Source organism: Phalacrocorax carbo, unplaced genomic scaffold, assembly GCF_963921805.1.
Source record: "Phalacrocorax carbo unplaced genomic scaffold, bPhaCar2.1 SCAFFOLD_36, whole genome shotgun sequence".
NCBI classification, from domain to species: Eukaryota; Metazoa; Chordata; class Aves; order Suliformes; family Phalacrocoracidae; genus Phalacrocorax; species Phalacrocorax carbo.
This window is the reverse complement of record NW_026990495.1, coordinates 680,825-702,000: the sequence shown is the minus strand read 5'-3', so window position 1 is coordinate 702,000 and position 21,176 is coordinate 680,825. Positions and strand designations below refer to the sequence as shown.

Here is a 21,176-nt window from a genome sequence, read left to right as displayed (position 1 = left end):
TCTCCCCCTGTCCTACCCGCAGAACTGTGTTTGGCTGCAGGGGCTGCAGAGTCTGTGTTTCCTTCCCGTGGTGAGGAAAATATGGACATGAAAAAGAAGTGGATAGCGATTCTGAAAAGACTCCTTTCTTTGTGTTTGTTCTCACATGCAATTGCCTCTTGTGGGTTGTTAAGTGATGTGAGTTACTCTGAGTCTTGGCAATCCCTTGTTGGCAACCCTGTGCTCAGGAGGTGCATCAGAAACTCTGTTTGGGCATTGCTTATGTCAGACAAGTAACCGTAGCCCTTTCTGAAAAATAGCTCATGGGTGAGTCAGTTCCTCGGCCGTAACAGAAGGGTTTCTGTTTGCATCTGCAAGAAGTCAGGAGCAAACCCTGCTGAGGGAAGCCCTGAGAAGACAGGGAAGAGGAGAGAGAAGAACAGTTTTGGAGCGTTAGGCTGCTTCACCCCCGATGGTGTCACACCTCCTGGCACATTGACTCTGGGTAAGGGCGCTCTCGGGGTGTTTTCTGAGCTTTCCCGTGCTCACCACCAGAGAGCCGCCGGCCCTGGGGGAAGGGTGGCACCCCCTTCTGTGTGCACCCCAGGATCTTGTCACGCCGCATAACCTCCTGCGCAAACAGAAGCGGCCAATAGTCGCCTTCTTTGGGGAGGCTGCTGTGGGCACGAGGAAGATGCTGGGAGCAGGCTTCCTTCAGGTCATCCTGGGGGCAGGTAGGGAGCAGAATGGGAGTGAAGTGCTGCCGCTGCCATATGTGTGCAGGCCTAGGGTGGCTGCAGTGGAGGAAATGGTGTTGTTTCAGCAAGGGGCACTTTCTCTTGTCTTACCCTCAGAGGACGACTGCCACAGTCTGGAAAGCTGGAGGGGAAGGAGAGGGCAGGGGTGCGAGAAATGAGATGTCAGCTAGAGCAGGTTGCGGGAGCGAGGGTACCTGTTGCTGAAGGTCAAAACTGGTGTCTGGAGATGAGGAGAGGGCAATGCAGAGAGAGCAGAACAGGTGAGAGGAGCACAGTGTGCTGGGAGAGCATGTCTGTATTCTCATTACTGGGAGATGCTAGAGTAGATCGAGAATCTGGTTCCCTGAGACCATATAGCAGCGTGTAGCAGAGTGGCCAGGAGGAGACTGCTGGGGAAGAGCTTGAGAAGCCAGGGGATGTGCAATGCTGCAGTCAGCGCAATGGCAGGAGAGGGGGTCAGAAGACCTTGCGTTTTAAAACCTAAGCCAGACCAGAAGGCTTGTCATGGTACCTGAGTTGTCTTTGACTGCAGTTTCCACACCTGTGAGAGCGCAGGCATTTGGCTGCCAGTTTGTAGTACTGACTGGTTTGCAGCTTAAACCTACTTTGTAAGCACGGAAGAGAAGTAGGCATGGACAGGCAGAGGCTTCAGGCACCGGCAAAGGAGGGATGGGGCAGTCTGTAATATTTCTTTCAGGTTCAAAAGCTGAAGGACGTTTCCATTCAAAGAGCCGAGCCTGTTGGGAGCTCCAGTCTCCAAAGTTCCAAAACCTGTGTATCGAACAGTGACCAGCCCTGATGTTTCTTTCTGCTACTGTCTGGCAGTTTCTGTGGGCTTTCTCTTTGGCTGGTGGTTAATCTCTGCTAGGTGTACAAGCGCAGTTCCATCAAACCACTCGCAAACCTGCCACTTGCCCACCTGCTGCTGGGGGGCCAAGCCAAAGGGATGAGGCCTCGTGCCCATACCAAGCCTGAAGCAAAGTGAAAGCACTGAGAAGGTCACCCAGTCAGCCCTGAGCCAGAGTGCAGACATCCAAGCTGCGCTGAGAGGGAAGAGCCTGGAAAGCAATTCATGGGCGGGGGGCGATGGAAGCAGGTACAGTGTATGCGGCAGCTGGGATTAAGTGACACCCTTGTTAGCCCATGTGGGTGCCAGAGGGCTGTTCCTGCTCTCTCCTCCCCAGTGCCTTAACTTAGTCTTTTGTCTGTATGCAGGGCCTTGATAACGCTACTCTGTGGGTACCCTGTATGTGATTGGCAGGTTTTCTGCATATTTGTGACCGATCTTTCTTGTTTCTTTTAAACAGGAGAATCTTGATATGTGCTGCCCAGGAACTAAAGAAATGCAAAGAACTGACGAAGAGAGAGGTGCCAGTCAAGGAGGGAGTGGAGGGTAGTTCTGGTTTTAAGCATTCTTGACTGCGTTCTAGCCAAAAGCCTTGGCTTAAACAACTGAAATGAGCTCAACTACTGGGTATTCTTCATCCCGGCGCAGTTCTGTGTTGCTACGGACTTTACCAGCCATAGCCATGGACTCCGGGCCTGTCCTGTAGTGAGCTCAAAGCAGGTATTACAAAAACAAAAGTGTGCTTTTCCAAAATGCTTACAGGATTGAAAACGACAGACGGCTGTGGGCAGGTGGGAGTACACAGGAGTGGGCAGTGTCACTCGGGATGAGGAACAGTGGTGTGCGTACAGCTGTAGCGTGACAGTTTTCATGGCCTTAGGCAGCACAGCAAGGGTTTTCAGGCAGCAAGGCCAGCTGCCAGGCGTGTGTGAACACCTCCTCGCGAGCACGGAGGTGGGCAGGGGAGAAGCCAGTGCTGTTCCTGTTGGTGCGTAGCAGGTGACCGTCGGTGGAAGCTGCTCTCAGGGCCTGTAATCAGGTAATCTGTGGCAGAGCCAGAACTTGGAGTGAAGGAGCTGGGGTTGTTTACGCTGGAGAAGAGGAGGCTGAGGGGAGACCTTATTGCTCTCTACAACTACCTGAAAGGAGCTTGTAGTGAGGTGGGGGTTGGACTCTTCTACCTAGTAACAAGCAATAGGACAAGAGGAAATGGCCTCAAGCTGCACCAGGGGAAGTTTAGGTTGGACATTAGAAAAAACTTCTTCACCAAAAGGGTTGTCAAACATTGGAACAGGCTGCCCAGGGAAGTGGCTGAGTCTCCATCCCTGGAGGTATTCAAAACAAAGGTAGACGTGGTGCTTGATGACATGGTTTAGTGGTGGACTTGGCAGTGATAGGTTAGCGGTTGGCCTCGGTCCAAAGGGTCTTTTCCAACCTTAACAATTCTATGGTTCTATGATTCTCCCTTACCACCAGTGCTGTCAATCAGTTCAGGGAATAATGCTTTGGAGGGGGTTCAGATCAGTGGTAATTACAGAATAATTACATGATTATTATTGTGGTAGTCTGAGGGTACGAGAAGAAGCAAGACTTGGGGAGGAGAGGGTAATTTTAATTAGCTGTAAGATTTTTGACAATGCAGCTTTTGTGGGTCAGTGATGACCATCACGGTGGCTGAGACTCTCTTATGGAAAATCTTCTGTTGTGGAGCTGAATCCCCAATCACCCTCTAACAGTCTTAGCTGGACTGCTGGATCTGGCAGCGCGTGGTTTCTTTTCTTAAAACTGAAGATAGTGTAGTTACAGGGAGAGCCTGCTTGGAGGTTTTAGTAGTTTGGGGCAGGGGCCAGTTGGGGGCTGGGGCCTTCGTGGGAGGGGGCTGTTTCTGCCCTGTGCCCTTGGCCTGGCGCTCACAGCTGGGAACGGGCTTTCCAAAATCCTGCTAGAAAAGAGCCAGATGTGGGAGCTGTGGCTGAGCTGGGGACAGGGAGGACCCCTGGAGCAGCCGCAGGACCTGCGGCAAACCTGCCTTCATATCGGGTCTTCCCAGCTGGACGTTGCCCAGGAATAAGTCTGAGTCTTGCTCTTCTCCTTCAGGAAGCATGGTACGCACCATGCACACCCAGAGCTGTGCCTGTGCCAGGAGAAGACTTCAAGCTCAGCCGGGGCTGAGGGTGGCAGTTCCCACCAGCTGTCCAGCTCGGGAAGATGCAGGTAAGATGCCACAGAGGGGACACCAACTGGTTGTCACTTCTCTTGCAGGAACAGGATTTAACAGCAGAAGGGAGGCAGGATTGTGGAGTAGGTGATAGGGCAGGACAAGGCAAGTGCTTTGTGCAGCTGCTTGCGCCATCACTGAAAGCAGTTTTTGCATCTTTTCAGAGAAGAGGCAGTTAGCTGCTAGATTATAGGACTGACTGCAGAGTTTTGCTTCTTTTCTCTGTGTCCTGCTCTCAGTCCCTGCCTCTCCCTTTCCCTCTCTCCTTCCTTTTTCCTCTCACCTTTTACCCTCTGTCCCGCTCCTTCGCCCTGCCTGTGTTGGTCCCTTCCTCCTGCCCTTCCTCCTGCCCTTCCTCCTGCCCTTCCTCCTGCCCTCCTCTGCTCTCTCTGTCCCTCGTCCCGCTGCTCACCACCATGGTCCTGGCTGCCCCCTGCCCCTTCCCCTCCAGCCCCTTCTCCCTGTCCCTATGCCTGCTCCTTACCAGGGGTTTCCTTTCTCCGCTCTCTGCCCAGCTCCTCCCTCGTTCTCCTCGTCCCTCTGTCCATCTGCGATCCCTCTCTGGCCCCCCCACTGCCCCGTCCCACCCCTCTCCGCTGCTCTGTCCCTCTCTCCTCCTCCTCCTCCTCCTCCTCCTCCCCCCTGCTCCACGGGGGCTCCAGGATCTGGGCAGCCCCACAGAGGCGACCATGGGGCCTGGCAGTGGGGCAGAGCGGGGCTGGGGGACGGTGACCCCGCAGGTTCAGACAGCAGGGCAGGAGCACCGCAGAGCATGCCAGGGGCTGTAGTCCTGGGGCTGGGGGCTGCCAGGTGGCCGTGTCAGTCTCAGGAATGGCAGGGATCAAATGAAATGAAATGCCACGGACGGTTGTGTCAGGGATGCTGACATGCCCTGAGTGCTGCAGGGGATTTCTGATTTGCAGCAGCAAATCTCACCACTAAAGGAGACCAGTCCTCCCCCGATGGCATCCCTGCAGGCTCTCCGTCAGCCTGTCACTGGCTTGATGGGGCCCTGGCTGGTGGGACCCATAGGGCACGTTATGAAAATTCCCTTCCCTAACTAGTGAATCAACCAGTCTTTATTGTAGGAAAGTCTATTAGCTTTGTAGATGTCAATATGATGAGTTCACATGATACGCTGTACTGTGATGAGGGAGTGGAGTTTCCCTGGACGCTTTGCTATTCTTGACGCTGAAGTAAATCAAGGGAGCCCAGTATTAAAAAAAAAAACAAAACAAACAACAAACAAACCAAAACCAACCAACTAAACAGCCTGGCCCTGGGAAGAAGGGCTTTTCATCTGGGCAGCTTAGAGCTGTCCATGAAGGATAAGGATACCCCAGGTCACCCAAGATAATGCCAGCGTCCTAGCCCCTCTGACACATCTTTGAAACCCTCCCAGCATTGTCTGGCAGCACAGATCAGTAAGTCGAGGAAGACTGACTGCAGGGACATCGGGGTTGCTCTGCAAAGTTTGACTATGATTAGTAATCGGTAGCGTGGGTGCTAGTGACTGGTCACGTCACCTTGCACCTGACCAGCTGAAGGGTGTAAGAACCCTGTGTAAAGGCCCATTTGGGGTGCCCCTGCATTGGGTTAAAGGTAAGAGTCTGAGGAGTGGCTAGGGGGAGATCCTACCGTTGGGTCACGTGGTTCCGACAGGACCCCCTTGCTTTCTAAACTCCTTCTCCGAGAGGAATCTAGGTTTGGCTAAATCCAGGCTTAGTCTCCAACTTGGTCAATGGTTTATTTTCCAAGGGTTGTAGAAGTAACCGCTCATCAGAGTATTTGTTGTTAGTAACTGATTTGGCAGATGCCCAATGTCGTGTTCTAGGGCCGGTCACATTCAATGAGAACGATCACGGCTAGATTAATGAATAGTGCAGTTTATTAAAGCAACAGATACACAGGTTCTAGGCCCATAGTGGCAACCAAACTTTTAACATTAGCTTTAGTCTGATTATGCCTTCCTGCAGCCTATCAAGTTAATCTATCTGTGAATTGCCTCAGAGTCTGCTGATCCCAATAGACTCCATCCAGGAAGAAATCTACAGCGTGATGGCTTATTGGAGTAGGTCCTATGTAAGGTCTTCTGGAAAATCTCCCTTCCACATTCAGCAGATGTGGTATATAGCAAGGCTTTGGAAGAATCTGTGGAGGAATACCCACTGCCTTTAGGCCTAGGAAAAGATCTATGGAACGTTCCAGGCATAAGGCTCCCCTTTTTGTCTGTATGGTCCTAAGGGCTGAATGGTCCACGTCCACCCATCCTATTAATTTGAAGGCTCTATTGGCATTTCCAGTTCCCGGCCCCTACAGAGTGAGTAAGCTTGTCAACAGCTTTGCTCTCCAAGCACAGGCAGGGCTCTCCCTTCAGACTAGCGACAAACCCTTCTTGGTGCAAGGGCGGTATCCTTCCTTTCTTCAGTGAAAACTCATCACGTAGATGCCTGTCCTTGTACCACTGAGAATTCAACACGACAGACACCCGGGACAGCTGGTTTCAGGTAGTGGGTGGGCTTTGAGTGCATAGCCAACAGTGGGGCTTGTTTGCCTCTGCAGCTGTAGTTTGCCCTGTGGCGATGGCCAGATTATGGGCTGAATATGTATAATCCCTATTCCACCACAGGCTTATAAGCAAGGCTACCGTATTAAAACCTACACTTCCCACGCACCATTAACAGAAGAAGCAAAGAGACACCGAGAGCAACAATAACCATCCCTTGGATATAGAGGGCAGCCCTGAACTCAGAAGGGTTTCCTGGCTCTGGAAACCCAGAAGGCACTGAAAGATCTAGAGCAAGAAGTCGTGGAAGCTCCCGCGTTAGCCCTGCCAGGCTACAACAATCAGTTTCTATCAGATTTCCCTGAACAGGAGGGACAGCCGGTTGGCCCCAAAAGGTCAGCAAGGCGCAGCATGTTCCTCAGGAGAACTAGACCTCGTAACTCAGGGCCTGATTTCATGGACTGAGGCTGTTGCAGCAGCAGCTGTGGTGGTGGAGAAAGCAAGAAATAGTGTCCTGGGGCACCTCCTAAGGCTAAGGGTTCATTCCTTACTTCCTTGTCCTCCCCTCCAGAGTTCAAGCAAGTGCGGATGTGCCACTGTGGGGAATTACGTTGGGTTATGGCAATAACCGTACATGGTCATTGCCTTCTTTGGCGGAACCTTCCATAAATGCGACAAGATACACTCAAACCGCTGCCTCTCCCCCAGGCTGTCTTGCCCTGGCTCTCTGCCGACAGGAGGGAGCAGTGGGTGGTGTCAGCCTGGGGGGGTGGCAGGAGGGAGAGCGGGCGGTGAGAGGCGTGGGGGTGAGAGGACATGGGGCGGTGATGGGCCCAGGGCTGTTGGGAGAGCCAGCGCGGGCCCCGGGGCTGATGGGAGGTGACGCTGGGTGGCGAAGGCCCAGGGGGTGGCGGGAGGGACAGCACAGACCTCGGGGTGTGACAGGACACCGGGCAGCGACAGACCTGGGGGGTGACAGGACAGCAGGCTGCTGGAACCCCCTCCCCTAAGGGCCACTCGGCATTAGGACAAAGAGGGCGGGGCTGCCACACCCACATGATGCAGGTCTTTCTTCATAATGTGCTGAGCATATAAGAGGACCATGACACCGCGTGCTGCAGTAGGCGCCATCCCAGAGCAGGCACCGCCTGGCCCCAACCATGTCCTGTGTCCACTACAAGTTCTTCTCCAGGCTGAACTATGATACGGTCACCTTCAGCGGCCTCCACATCACCCTGCGCGACCTCAAGCGCCAGATCATGGGCCGCGAGAAGCTGAAGGCGACCAGGAGCGACCTGCAGATCTCCAACGCCCAGACCAAAGAAGGTGCGTGGGGGCGGCGGGCGCGGGGCCTCGGGGACCAGTGCGGAGCTGCACCCCGGCGGGGAGCTGCATTGCAGGGGGGAGCAGCACCCCAGTAGGGAGTTGCACCCCAGCAGGGACCTGCACCACTGTGGAAAGCGACAACCCGCAGGGGCCCTGCACCACCTGCCCCGGCGCCCCCAGGGGCCCTGGCACCACCTGCCAGACGGTGGGCTGGCCCCGCTGGTAGGTGACGGTGTGGAGCCGGGCAGGCTCACCGGACACCGGCAGCCCTGGGGCAGAGGGCAGCACACAGGCACTGACCGGTGGCGGCATGGCCGTGGTGGTGAAGCGCATGTCGGACACCTCCAATGCTGTCGGCAGCTGCAGAGGGAACCTCTCTGTTGGGGGAAGCAAAGAGGGGTGGTGGGGTGAGCTACTGGTGGGCAGAGCCCCTTGGGGGGTTACCCGGAGGGCAGGAGCACCACGAGGAGCAGGAGCTGCTGCTGTACCCGCCATGGCGGCGGGTCAGTGTGGGGTTTGTCTGGGGCAAAGAGTGTTCTGGGGTTCTGTCCCCATGGCGATCATTCCACCAGCACCTGCCTCAGCCAGCCCTGCCAGGGTTTCATTTCTCATGCCACAGCAACTGCCCGTCTCAATGACGTCCCATCCTGCTGATGGTTTCCTGTCCTCAATGCTCATTTCTCAACCCGGTGAGGGTTTCCCATCCCCACGGTGATTTCTCAGACCCGTGATGGTTTCCTATCCCAACGGTTTCCCATGCCCACAATTTCCCTTCCCAAGCATTGTTTTTGCAGGGAGCTGAATTTCCTGCCCAAGGGGAAGGGATGCAGCCAGTACGGGTGGCCCTGCGATGCCAGCGTGTGAGCTGCCCCATCCTGCCCCAGTGAGGGGGGATGGGGCACTTTTGGGGGGTGTTTTTGTGCTTCCCGTCTCTGGAATCCTTACACGTGCACACAGAGTACTGTTCTTTTATAACCTTGCCCGTGCAGGAGTCCTGACTAAATGTTGACCTGATCTTGGAAAGAAGAAAGTGGAGCTTGAGTGAAGATGGCCGACTTGCTCAGATTTTTCTGAGCACTCTAACCTTTTACAGTTCCGGGACTGTAACTTTCCATAATGGAGATCTAGTAACAGAAGCAATGCTAACCTAAGCGAAAAGAAAACAGGATTTTAAATATCAGTGGAATATCTGCCCATGGAGTCATGTTCTGCAAAGGCAGAAGTCCCTTCAAAAAGCCTGTGCCTCCTTTTAATTTGATCTGCATTTGTTGAGTGTGTTGAGACGATAAAAGTCGGTGTTACCTATAAAAGGTTGCTTTTCTCTCTGTAAAGGGATTCTCTGAAGTGCTGTGTAATGACATACTGATATACGTTCTTACAAACTGACTACTGCTTTTTTCTGTACTGATGTTGTTTTCAGAATACACAGATGATGACGCCCTGATTCCGAGGAACTCCTCGGTAATTGTCAGAAGGATCCCTGCTGGAGGAGTTAAAGCTACCAGCAGAACCTCTGTTACGTGAGTATCCGTAAAGCGGTGTAGTCTTTGCTAGGGGGTTCAGTGAGGTCACTGGTTTAATGGATATTAGTTTACCAGTGGCGTTCCAACTGCATCTCCCTTGTTAAAGCGGCTGTTAGTTTTTGTTGTCCTGGGGTAGGTTTCAATGGACCTGTCCCAAAGCAGACTGACCTTTTTAGGCCTGCTGGGACATGGGCTTCAGGCTCCAACAACGGTAACTTCTAAGATGATTCTGTTGGGTTTGTTCTTGGGCTTGATTGTTCTGAGACCCGAGCTGTAGATGCTGTTTCCTCCAGGTGGAGAGATGCCTTATGCTATGGGCTTGCTTGTATTGCTTTCAGAGTAAAGACAGATACGCACCGTAGTGTACGCTTAGAATTAGTTCCCATCCCAGAGGAGCCCGATTGTCAGTGTTTGGCTATTTCCTGCATTTGCGGGAGGAGGCAGGATATGGCAGGTACTCTGAGGCCCCAGATCTGGGGTGTATTGGTTGAGATTACAGCTACTCAAACGTGATCCTGCCTACAGGATTGTTGTGGTCATTTTGGGATTTGGGATTTTTTTTTAGTTGCACTGAATGTGAGAATTTGAGAATGAGAGCAGTTTATGTGTATGAATAGATGGCCACATTCACTAGATTATCCGAACAATGTCCTGATGGGCAGGTTTTATAACCTGTTTCACTGCTTGATGTGGGGCACAAGTGCTCTATTTTAAGCTCTGATCACCTTCCTTTCTTTCTCCTTCCAGAAGTCGAATGGAGCCAGTGAGCGGAACACCAAAAGCAGTATGTAAAAGCACAGGGTCACACCTTTTTCTGCACACTGCACTGAATTCTGAACAACGTAGCCTTGTATGAAATTTTCCAAACACTAGCTTCATATAATTTCTTCCAGTAAAACATAGCCTATGCTGCAAAGACAATGGATTTGATTCAGCATAGTAAGAAGTGCGTAATGCCATCATTTGCACAGTTCTCATGGGACTATTGGTATTTGTGCCCAGTCACGCATTGTATTTCATCCTGAATATGCGAGGCTATTTCCTGAATGGCTTTGTGTTGTACAGATAAGGTACGATTGGTTATAGGCGATGTAGGTTCCAGGTTTGCACAACTGGACGTGGTGCCGTGCTCTCCATCTGTCTGTCTACAGCTAGTAACGTGTCTGTTGGCGTAGCTGCTTGTGCGCTTTGTGTTTCTTGCAATGAAAATGCTCCGGAGTGTATTTTTGCCATTTTCACCTTGTATCACTTAGCTTCGGTTTTTGCTTGCTTTGCCCAACGGTTTTTGAAAACGTTCATAAAAAACACTGAGAAACCATTGTTGTTAAACTTGGTACTGTTTCTGGCTTTGACGTGGGGGTTCAAACAAAAACTAAAACTGACATACGCCCTACGTTCTGAGGACAGTTCTGGGCAGCTAAACGAGTCCTTTCCGTGCCTTTGAATACCTGGGTATTTGTTCCTGGAACTGTTTAATTGCAGTGATATTGTTTGGGCTCCTCCAAGTACATGAATGTCTTTAACAGATTGCCCTGAATGTAAATATCGTTGCTACACAAAGTGGTATTCTAAAGTTCTGCATTTGCTCTTCCCGCTTTCTCTGATGCAGCAGCTTCATCTAATAGCTTGTCTGCAAATGAAAATACCTGAAACCCAGTGTACAAATTTTGGCGCAAGGTTAGAGCCTGGGGCCTTTGTGGGGCATTTTTCATCAGGTTGGAAAACACTGTCATTCTGCTGCTGAAATATAAATAAGTAACAGAAGGAAATGCTTGACTGGTAATAGCCTGGATTTTGATTTAGTCTTCTGTTCAGTTGCTTTAGTTCTCTTTAGTTTCTGATTAGTCTTCCGTTTGAAATGGCAGTTCATACATTGACTGTCGATTCTGGATTTTGGATTGTTTGGGGTTTGGGGGCTGTCGAGTCGTGTCCCCGCCCCTCCCCAGTTCTTCTGCAGTATTGCCTTAGGGTGGCAAACAAGTTTCATGGAGATGTTGGTTCTAACTGACTGGTTGGAGGGACTGGCAGGAAATACTTCAGCAGAAATATAAAGGAAACAAAAAAAGACCCAGGGCTGGAGGGCCGTGGAAGGTGGCCGTTGGGCAAACGTGCTGAACAGCACATCAGTTACCCTTCCTGACCCATTTGACAAGGTTCCCTCTCTGAGATACTCTGGAGCAACAAGCTGATCTCAAGCGGGTCTGGTTAGTCTAGTTTCTTCTCATTAACCGCACGGGCACTCTTAAGCTGGCGTAGCTTTGGACTTTGCCTTGAGCAAATGCAAATGACACGAGGTCGGAAATGCCTCTTGCAGTCACACTCGGAGCGCATCGTGCAGACTTTCAGACTACGGTAGAGGTTAACTATTGCTATGTTTGGACTGTACAACTTGAATATGTGTTTAATTTTTTGTGAACAGATGGATGACTCCTCTGCATCTGCTTCTCTGTCCCAGCTTATTCAGGTATATCTATATTCTTACCAAATACTTCAAAAAAAAAAAAAAAAGTGTTTGCTTCATATTTTTAAATCTTGCACTGTGATCCAGAGCTGTATAACTGTTGTAATGCGAACAATGCTTTACTTTAATTCTTAATAATGTCAAGTATTTATGTTAACTTTAAAATGTGTGTATGCTTTGATCCTCTCCTGTAAAGAGCAGTTGCCAGTTTGGGGAGATAGAAGGGGAGAACCTTACCAGCACCAACGTCACGTTGCACTAGTGCTCATCTTCAAGACACAAAGGAGAAGCACTTCAGAGGCTGTTTGCCCTTTTTCATACATTCCGTTAGTTCTGCTTTGGGGAGGAGCGCTATTTTTACAGAAGCATGTCACTGGCTGTAAGGGACGGACATTCCAGGGGGTGTGGAGCAGCCAAATTAGAGGCGTGCCTGGAACACGGACAATTGCAGGGCTGTTTCTGAATTTCTAGTCCTCAGAGCTGCAGATCCATTCTTTGACCGCTGCACAATTTCATCAGCTGTCGTATAGATACAGTGGGCAACACAATCTGATTTCCTTGAACGCAGACTGTGTACGCTGTGATTATGTCCCTAACCGTGTCTAGGAACACACCCACGCCTGTGTGTGGCATGCTGGCGGAGGTGACCTTCTGGAACTCCTGCCACGCCGCGTTTTGCTGTGGAGCTGCTGGCGGTTTTTGCCCGGGAATGTGTAACTTTGGCTGGGAAAGCACTAGTCATTGCGCCTTGTGAGAAGGCGTAGTGCTAGCCAATTCAGTGCCTGGGCTTTAAAGTTACAAAGATCAGAGAAGGCAGGGCCTAAGGCAAAGGAGCTCGTTCTTTCTTCTGAAAAGAAAGGCTGGAGTTCATTCCCAAGACAGAGAAACCTCTCCCCACTAGCCACTTCTTCCCTCTCTCACCACAGACATGAAATTGTGGACACGTGGCAAAAATATTGGAAAAAATAATTCATTTGGAAGGTAGCCACCAGAAGAAACTGGTCTGCATTAGTGCTGTCCCTAAACGTGTCCTTGGTTCTGTAAACTCAGGTGAAGTTTTACTCTAAAATGTGAGAAGCCGTCCAAGAGGTGCACACATTGAAGCTTTTGAGAACATTGAAGTATTTCAGAACAATACAGGAACAACACCTCAGAGCAGCTCAAAACTGTGACTTACTCTACCCTCTTTAGCGCAGACTGGCTCAGCAGGGAGTCAATGTGTTGTAAAAAGTCCTCTGGTTTATTACTGCTATGTACGAAATGCCATATTTGAACTTTCGCCTATCCCTAGAAATGTTTTGTGGGTTTTGGATGTGTCTTGTACATCTCTTGGGTTCAAGCAAATCAGTCAAGTGTCTGTGAAGTTTTCTGTCACGGTTAATGGAAATGATTTCATAGGTGTCGATCTGCATTATGTTACAGTTGAGGAAAAACTGTGTATAGGAAACAACCATTTAATAAAATGCTGAAAGTAGTTGGTTGCTCTTGCGAAGGAATGCACCTAAAAGCAAAGACACGAGTGGCTGATCTGAAGGCTTGGTGCTGGACGGTCCAAAGAATGTACAGTCCCTCCCTTAGACCCTGCTGGTATCTGCACTAGTGTGTAATTAAAACGTTTGAACAAATAGTACTTCAAAAACCAAGAAATCAGCTGGTTTCCTTCATATGAAGATCTAGTTCTGCGTAAGGCTTGTATTACAATTTGCATGGTAAAAGGACATGGCCAGCTGGAGAAACCTGCAGGTTTTGCTTACCGTAGTTAGCTCACTTAACACGAAGAAGTTAGCAGGGGCTCTAAAGTGTTTCTAACGTGTGTGTCGACTAACGGCCTGTTACACAGACTGCCAGTCTGGCTGAAGCCAGCGCTTCCGAAGAAGACAAAATAAAAGCGATGATGATACAGTCTTGCCGTGCATATGATCCAATCAAGTAAGTGTTGATAACGCCAGATCTGTTCCCCAACGATTACGGAGGAATGCTAGAGATGGTTGCTTTAACAAGAGAGATACATGCACCCCTTTTTCTTTTTCTCCCAAAAACCTTCTAGTTACATGAAGAACAGCCTGGGTCTACCTCCGCCATCATATACTTGCTTTCGTTGTGGAAAACCTGGCCACTATATAAAGAACTGCCCAACAAACGGGGTAAGGTTGGGGGGGGACTTCTGGTGTTACTTCGTTTTTGTTTTTTACCTTGGCAGCGAGGTAACAGATACATGAACACGCATATTAAGACGTGTTTCTCTTGGGGTGAAATAGAGAGGTTACATGGCAAAGTTGCAAAGCCCTTCAAAATTCAAGGGACACCTGCAATTACCAAGGCAAAATTTTCTTTTTTCCAGGCCACCACAACAAACATAGCCAGAGATCTTTCTCTGTCAACTTTCATGCATATTTTTCTGTATTTCCATATGACTGGAAATTTATTTTGGGTTTGAACCCTTTCTAAAGACACTTCACAGTTTTTAGTATTTTGTACAAAACCAGGATGTTTCTGCTGGCCCCATCTATTGGATATCTGCCTGGTGTAATGACACAAGCCTCTGGCTGAGCGTCCCTGCCATTTAACAACAGTCACGGAGATGTCGTTTTAAGTGTGGGTCTTGAGATACGCCTGCATTTCTTTTCCTGCCAGGACAAGACTTTTGAGCCTGTTCCCAGAATTAGGAGGAGCACAGGCATTCCAAGGAGTTTCATGGTGGAGGTGAAAGATCCCAACACAAAGGGTGCTATGCTGACCAGCACGGGAAAATATGCCATACCAATTATTAATGCGTAAGTATGGGACTAACGGGACTGACCCAGGAGCGAAGGAGAGGAACCGTGCGTCGATGCCTGGGCGGCAATGCAGCCGAGTGGGCCAGCACCTCTAGTTACGGGGGAGGAAGCACTGGCATTGCATCTTAACCTTAACACCCGTGATACTTTCTAATCCCAAGGCCCTAAAATAGGACGCTCCTCCTGTTCATGCCCCTGGAAGCTGCTTAAACTTGTGGCGTGCTAAGAATCAGTATTTCTGCAAAAGGTTTCCGAGGTGTTTGCAGTGGAGTCGTTCTCTTTGAAAGCGCGTTTTGCTTCTCTCTGATGCTGCAAAGGCTCCTTGCAAAAGTTAACAAGTTGCTGTGGGAGTGAGGTTTCCTCCCCCTCTGACTTTTATCACCTCCCCTGTGTGAAAGAGGCTGCAGTTCTGTTGCTACAAACTAAGAAAATACTACTGTGTGCTGACAAGAGCGGCTGCTCTAAAATGCACTCGGTGGCACTTCTGGTGTTCTGCCATGGACCTCCTTTTGTAGAAGCTCTAACATAGACTTCTTCCATTTCCAAAACTTCATTACTCGGAGACTGACTTGATCCTCAGCCTGCCATTTACTTTTACCCTCTGGCAACAGAGGAGAGGTGGGATTCATTTCACAAGATTTCTAGCTGTCAAAAAATTATTTGCCTAGTCTGAGCTGATTTCTCCATTGACCCAATGAATGGGAGAGGTCTGCAGCAGGAAAATTGTTCCCCCTCCCTCTTCTCATCCTGTGGCTGTAGAAAAGGACTTTCAACTAGCGGCCTACGTTTTAGAAGGCTAATGTGGAGTGAGAAGAATTCCACCTGTTCTCTTCCCCTGAGAAAAGCCAAAGCTTGGAAAAGTTCTCCTTGACCCACCTTTAACTTTTTGCTCTCTCCTTCCCCACCCCCCTCCAGGGAAGCTTATGCCAGAGGAAAGAAGGAAAAGCCTCCCTTTCTACCAGAAGAGCCGGCCTCCTCCTCCCCCTCCGATGAGCCTATTCCAGATGAGCTCCTGTGTCCCCTTTGTAAAGATATAATGACCGACGCAGCTGTTATTCCCTGCTGTGGAAACAGTTATTGTGACGAATGTAAGTGTGACCCCATGGCTGTTAATTCAAAACATCACCTCTGATCCTCTGAAAGCAGAAACAGGAGATCAGGAAATTACTGTCTCACCGGTTCTATGTAGTACTTAAGCCCAGCCTGAATAGGAAAGGACTCTTCTCCTATAAAGGGCAAAAGAAAGGCCGAAAGCTTTTTCCTCCTTTTTATGTATCTCGTTAAATCCCCTTCGCACGTGGAAGGACGAGTATGAGAAGAGGGCGTAACTGCGCAGGCGATGACGCTATTAGATAGCGAATGCATTTCGTTTGTCCACAGCCCTTTCCCTCCTACAAAATTACAGAGCCAACGCTGGTGACTTCCTGTGGTCTGCAGCAATCGGGTACTTGGGCATTTAATGCACATTCTCCTCCACGGGAGAGTTGGCTGAAACCTTCAGAACTCAAACCTGCTAACGGGTTTTTGAGGTCTCTTTTATTCACTAGCCCTGAGGTTGGTGACTTCTCACTGTACTAGAGAGTGGAAAAAAGCTGAGTCAAGACATCAAGACACCGCCTACTCCACACCTCCAGATGTTACAGGAGTGAAACATCAGGGTTGTACCGTTATTGGCTGCATACTAGAAAATTATTAGGCTACTGAACTTGAGCTTCATGTTCCCAATTCAAGATCATCTTCACCCATTAATCATATACATGGTTTTCTAACTGATGAGAACCCCAAAAATGTCCTTAGTTTGGCTAAAATCTATTTTGATGCCTCTAATTGCACACAGGTATTAGAACAGCATTACTGGATTCTGAGGATCATACCTGCCCAACGTGTCATCAGAGCGATGTTTCTCCTGATGCTTTAGCTGCCAACAAGATCCTACGCCAGGTAACGTGATGGCTTTTCCGTGAACTGCTTGTAAGAGAAGTCTATTCCTGAAAAGCTGAAAGGGAAGAAAACATGAATCGACGGCTCCTGAAGCAGGGCTAAATTGGACAAGGCTACATTTATTTACTCCTCCAGTGCATGATCCCTTGTTACAGAAGCTTACAACTCCTTAGAGACAGTCTGGCAAATTCAGGTCACAGTTTTAACCTGATTGCCTCCCTTTCAAATTCGGTGTTGACACTGAAGTGCTTTAAATACAGACACCCTGAGTTACCAGTCATTAATGCCGGCGCTTAATGCGATGTGTTCCTACCCCTGCCTGCTGATTTATTTTAGGATTGATAGCATTTACAGGAACAGGCGAGTGATGTTCCTCTGTGGAGCCTTTTGTTTGTGTGCCTCCTGAAGTTTCCTATCCCCTTTTTGTCCGTGTTTTTCTGCCTCTAGGCTGTGAACAACTTCGAAAATGGAACTGGCTACCCTTGGCAGCAGCAGCCGCAGCAGCCGCCACCGCCACCACCTCCACCACCACTCCTGACTGTCGGGCCTCCCGCCGCGCTGGTGACGGCCGCTAACCTTTCTAAACCTTCCTCTCAGCCAATCGGCGGGTTGTTGGAGGAGAAGGTTAGTTTGATTTCAGCATAGGCACTGATCCTTGTCTTTTAGCAGAGCTTCGTTTCCAACTCTTTCCAACCGTTTTTTGCCAAGGGCCGTCAGGTTCCGCTACTAAGACAAGCAGCACTGCCGAGTCGTCTGGGCCCCCAAGGACAATCAATACCCACAACGGGTAAGTAACGCTAACTTTAGAATTCCTTTAAAAGTCTTATCTTCAGATAAACTGAATGGGATTTTTTTCTTTTTCCCTCCCCACTGCAACAGGTCATCCAGTGAGAGCCACTACAATTCGCTCAGCAGGTGGCGGATCAGGCTGCGAACTGTAAGTGTCCCACAGAAATTCAATGCATTACTACCGGTAACTGTACTACTACTCCTGGTTAAAGGAGGCCGTAACACGTAACTCCTGCAACAGCTGATTTGCAATGAATAAGTACGCACAGGTAGTTGTGGAGAACACAAGCGGTAATTAATTTTGAAATGGCTTACTTTGAATTGCCTTTAACAAAGGGATCTGTGCTTGCACTAAGATTATTTAAAATAAAACATCAGCACAGGACTGAAAAGGGGACTGCCAAAAACCAACACTTTCTCGGGAAACCGTAATCACATACGAAAATTAAATATAATTATAGGATCAAGTGGAAAGCCAGGCTAGAAACTTGGAAGCAGAAACTTTACATGCTAACAAGTTCTTCAATTTGCAGTAGCATCATTACATAAACACATGGAGAGAGGATAAAAAAAAACCAAACCAAACCAAACAAAGCAAACCAAATTTGAGAGGAAAAAAGTTGGGGAGTGTGACCCTTTTTTCTTTCTTTTTCTGTGTGGTTTTTTTTCAGGTCCAAGTCTCCCTGCAGTGCTTCATCGTACTGTAGAAGTTCGTATACCTACACCAAGTCAAGATCCAGTTCTTCCCCCACTCACTCCTACTCTCGATCATTCAATCGTTCCCAGTCTCGTTCCTCCCCGCGATCGCCGCCGTATCCAAGAAGAGGCAAAGGGAAGAGTCGTAACTATCGCTCCAGGTCAAGGTCACGCGGCTCTCACCATTCAAGGCTAAGGTCACCCCCGCACAGAAGATACCATTCACGGTCAAGGTCTCCGGTGTTTAGGGGCCAGTCTCCAACTAAACGGACTCTACCTCAAGGGGAAGGAGAAAGGGAGTGTTTTAACAGGTCCAGAGAGGTTCCACCATATGATAGGAAAGCTTACGAGGGCAGATCCCGTGACTGGAGGGATCCATTTGGAAAGGAAAGATACAGAGAACGGCGAGGGAACTCTAGGCACCGGAGTGAGAAGTTTTACAAGGGCTATGCTGTTGGCTGTCAACCTCCACCTCCACAAAACAGAGAGGACTTTTCTCCAGGTAGGTTCGGTCCACCTGGCACCAGACGAGAGAATTTGCCATGTGCTCAGGAACGTAGGCAGGATTATCCTGGTGGGCAGAGGCACAGAAACCATCATACAGCTGGAAATTGCCCTGAAAAACCATATGGAAGGGAGAGCCGTGGCATCAAAGATCCTGAAACATCAAAAAAGAAAGAGGTGGAAAAACCACTGGGAGACAACAAAGGCAATAAAGATAAAAAGCACCGGAATGAAGGATTTCCAAATGCTGAGTTGTTGGAAGGTGCGAGAAAACCAAGAGAGGCAGCTGCAGCAGAAGGTGTTACAGCGGAGTCTGTCTTCAGGCTCCCAAGCAGAGACGATGCCACCCCTGTGAGAAATGAGCCTATGGAAACAGAGTCTAGTGCTTTCAGACTGGGGTCTGAAAAGGAGGAAGAAGAGAAGGATAAGCCAAAAGCAAAGACTGACAAGGCCAAGCGGAAAGTAGAAGTGGCTCTTCCTCCTAAGACGGACAATACAGTAAAACCAGCTGAAGGTTCCAACGAGAAGGTGGACACGGGTCGTGACAAATCTCCTCGACTGGAACCTCCTGCGAAAAAGGCAAAGGAGGACTAGCCAAAGTCAGGCAGTGTTAAAACACCTTCCTCTTGAAAGGATGAGGGTGTTTTGATGCTGTCCTGCAGCGAGTAGTTGCTAGTTGGGAGGACAGAAGGGGAGTGCCTTATCAGCCAAGTTAGAGCCATTTCTGGAATACGGGCAATTGCATGGCTATTGTTCTCTTTGTTTACTCGCACCTGTATAAACACAAATCGCATGTTCATCAATAAAGTTAACACTCTTTTAGCCTCGCGTGTTCCCTGGCATGTCTGTGTTACATTTCTAACTAGCGTCTCACCATGAGCTCACAGAGATGTCTCAAAAATGATTAGGAAAAATGTGGGGATTGATAAGTCAGATTTCCTTTAAAAGGCAAGCCTAAACTTTGCCCCAAGAGAATTGACGGAAGCAGGAGATCATTCCCAAGAAATAGGGCACATCGATCACATCTCCCTTTCAGGCTGCTGCACTGACCCAGAGGGTAAAATTCCTACACCTCCCCAGCAAGAATCACAGTGACAGAGGGATCCTGGTGGGAGGGGGGTATTTGTGACATTAGAAGGAGTATTAAACCACTCCCATTTTTAATCTCTTCAGGACTATACGATGTCAAACCACCATCTGTAATCACTAGTCATAAATCTCTGCACACTAGTATCTTCAAAGTGGGATGCATATTGTTTGTTTAAAAGACACAAGTTTTTTTACTTTTCAATTCAAGTTTAAAACCTGCAAGCTTACCCCATGCTTCATTTTCCCTCTGGTTGCAAGGTAGGTCATCCAAACAAAGGCCCACCAGAAGTAGATGACCAACATCTGTAGCCACTGCGTTTATTGTATTTCCTACAGTTATTGACCTGAGTTCACTTCAACTGCAATGGTGCATTCTAATATTCCAGCGTACCAATTGCCATTTCCTATGTAGAAGCCATTAACTCAAAGAAAACATAGAAAATCAGTTATATGCAAGAAACTTCCTGGACTTACGTACAAAAGACAAAACTCAGTCTTGTCCTCCCACTGCTCACAGCCCATCAGCAGTGGGACAGGCTTTTAGAAAGTGTTGAAGGGAGATACTAGCTTAGTAAAAGTAAAAGTAAAAGTCACCAGTCCTCATTTAGAATCAAAATAGCAACCAGGGAGAGCAAAAAAGTTTTAAATGCACACCAGCACTTCCGTGAATGCGAACACAAATTTTAAAAGCCACCCGAAAACAACAGCAGCCTGTTCGACAAAAAACTAACTCCTGCTGAGGAGAAGCGCACGCTGCTCTGGAACACGCAAAGCCGTCTGCGTGCAGCTTTATTACAAGGTCTTTAGCAAGACAGACCTTTCAGCACCTGCAACCCCTCCCAGGACAACCCCGACTGCGAGGGCAGAGGTACAGGCACATGGGGACGCCTGTACTAAAGCTCTACAACAAAAGAACACAGGCTGTCCTTCAGCCTCCGTGCAAAATGCAACACAGGGACAACAGGGAGCTTTACAGCAACAACAAAGTTTTACACAACAATAAAACAGAGAAAGGAGCATCACAAGGTATCCCTTTTTTCCTACATTGTTTTTTCCCCCCAGAGGTGGGGAAAATACCCAAACCCCTAAGCCCCAAAGTTTTCTCCTCTCCCATATCAAGCACTTGCTGTGACTGCGCTGCCTGGCAGTCTACTACAGAATTTACCTTTCCTCTTGGCTACAAGAGCTCTCATCTTAGAAGTGCCCACAGTAACCTAGACAACTTTATATTGTTTCCGACTGCCTGGAAATCAAATTAAATTTCCAACCTTCTCTGCTACTCAAAGTGCTACCAAAAGCGTTTTGATTATTCAAATTCTTGCTGCTCCAAGTCTGGATGACCCTTACGAGGAAAGCAGAAATACTGCCCATACCGTGCTGCAGAATTAGCCACAGTTCAAGTGTTGCTCAAACTTCCTTTTAAGATTTACTTTTTGTTGTACAACTGGCTCCAAATCAACCTTTTCCATTTTTGCATACCATCTTCCAAAAAGGTTTCCTGGTTTTCATGCTTCAGTTTTCCCTGTAGAAGCTCCTGAAACCGCCTATTTTCCCACGACGCTCGGCACTGGCTTTGCATATTCTCCTAGACCACTGCCCACTCATTCTGGGAATGAACACAGGAAACCTGTCTCAGCTCACTGAATCGGAATGCTACCCTTCTGCCTCATACAAACCAGGAAGGTCCGTGAAAATACCATTCCAGAGTTCTGAAACATGCAACCATCCATTATAAACCAATTTAATACCATTAATGTTTTCA

The 21,176-nt window shown here is 48.9% G+C and overlaps 1 protein-coding gene across 1 annotated transcript; it reads left to right on the top strand.

Annotated features, from left to right (window-relative positions):
* The first annotated feature begins 7,468 nt into the window (after positions 1-7,468).
* Positions 7,469-10,013, top strand: LOC135311294 (E3 ubiquitin-protein ligase RBBP6-like). Its single transcript, XM_064440419.1, has 3 exons — positions 7,469-7,634; positions 9,055-9,154; positions 9,905-10,013. Exons 1-3 carry the CDS (start codon positions 7,469-7,471, stop codon positions 10,011-10,013), a joined length of 375 nt encoding a protein of 124 aa, XP_064296489.1.
* Positions 10,014-21,176: the final 11,163 nt, after the last annotated feature.

Bases quoted from the DNA above. Each gene is read 5' to 3' on its own strand.
- LOC135311294 (XM_064440419.1), top strand. From the start codon at position 7,469: ATGTCCTGTGTCCACTACAAGTTCTTCTCCAGGCTGAACTATGATACG. The intron at 7,635-9,054 runs GTGCGTGGGGGC...TGTTGTTTTCAG, and splicing joins CAACGCCCAGACCAAAGAAG to AATACACAGATGATGACGCC. The intron at 9,155-9,904 runs GTGAGTATCCGT...TTCTCCTTCCAG, and splicing joins ACCAGCAGAACCTCTGTTAC to AAGTCGAATGGAGCCAGTGA.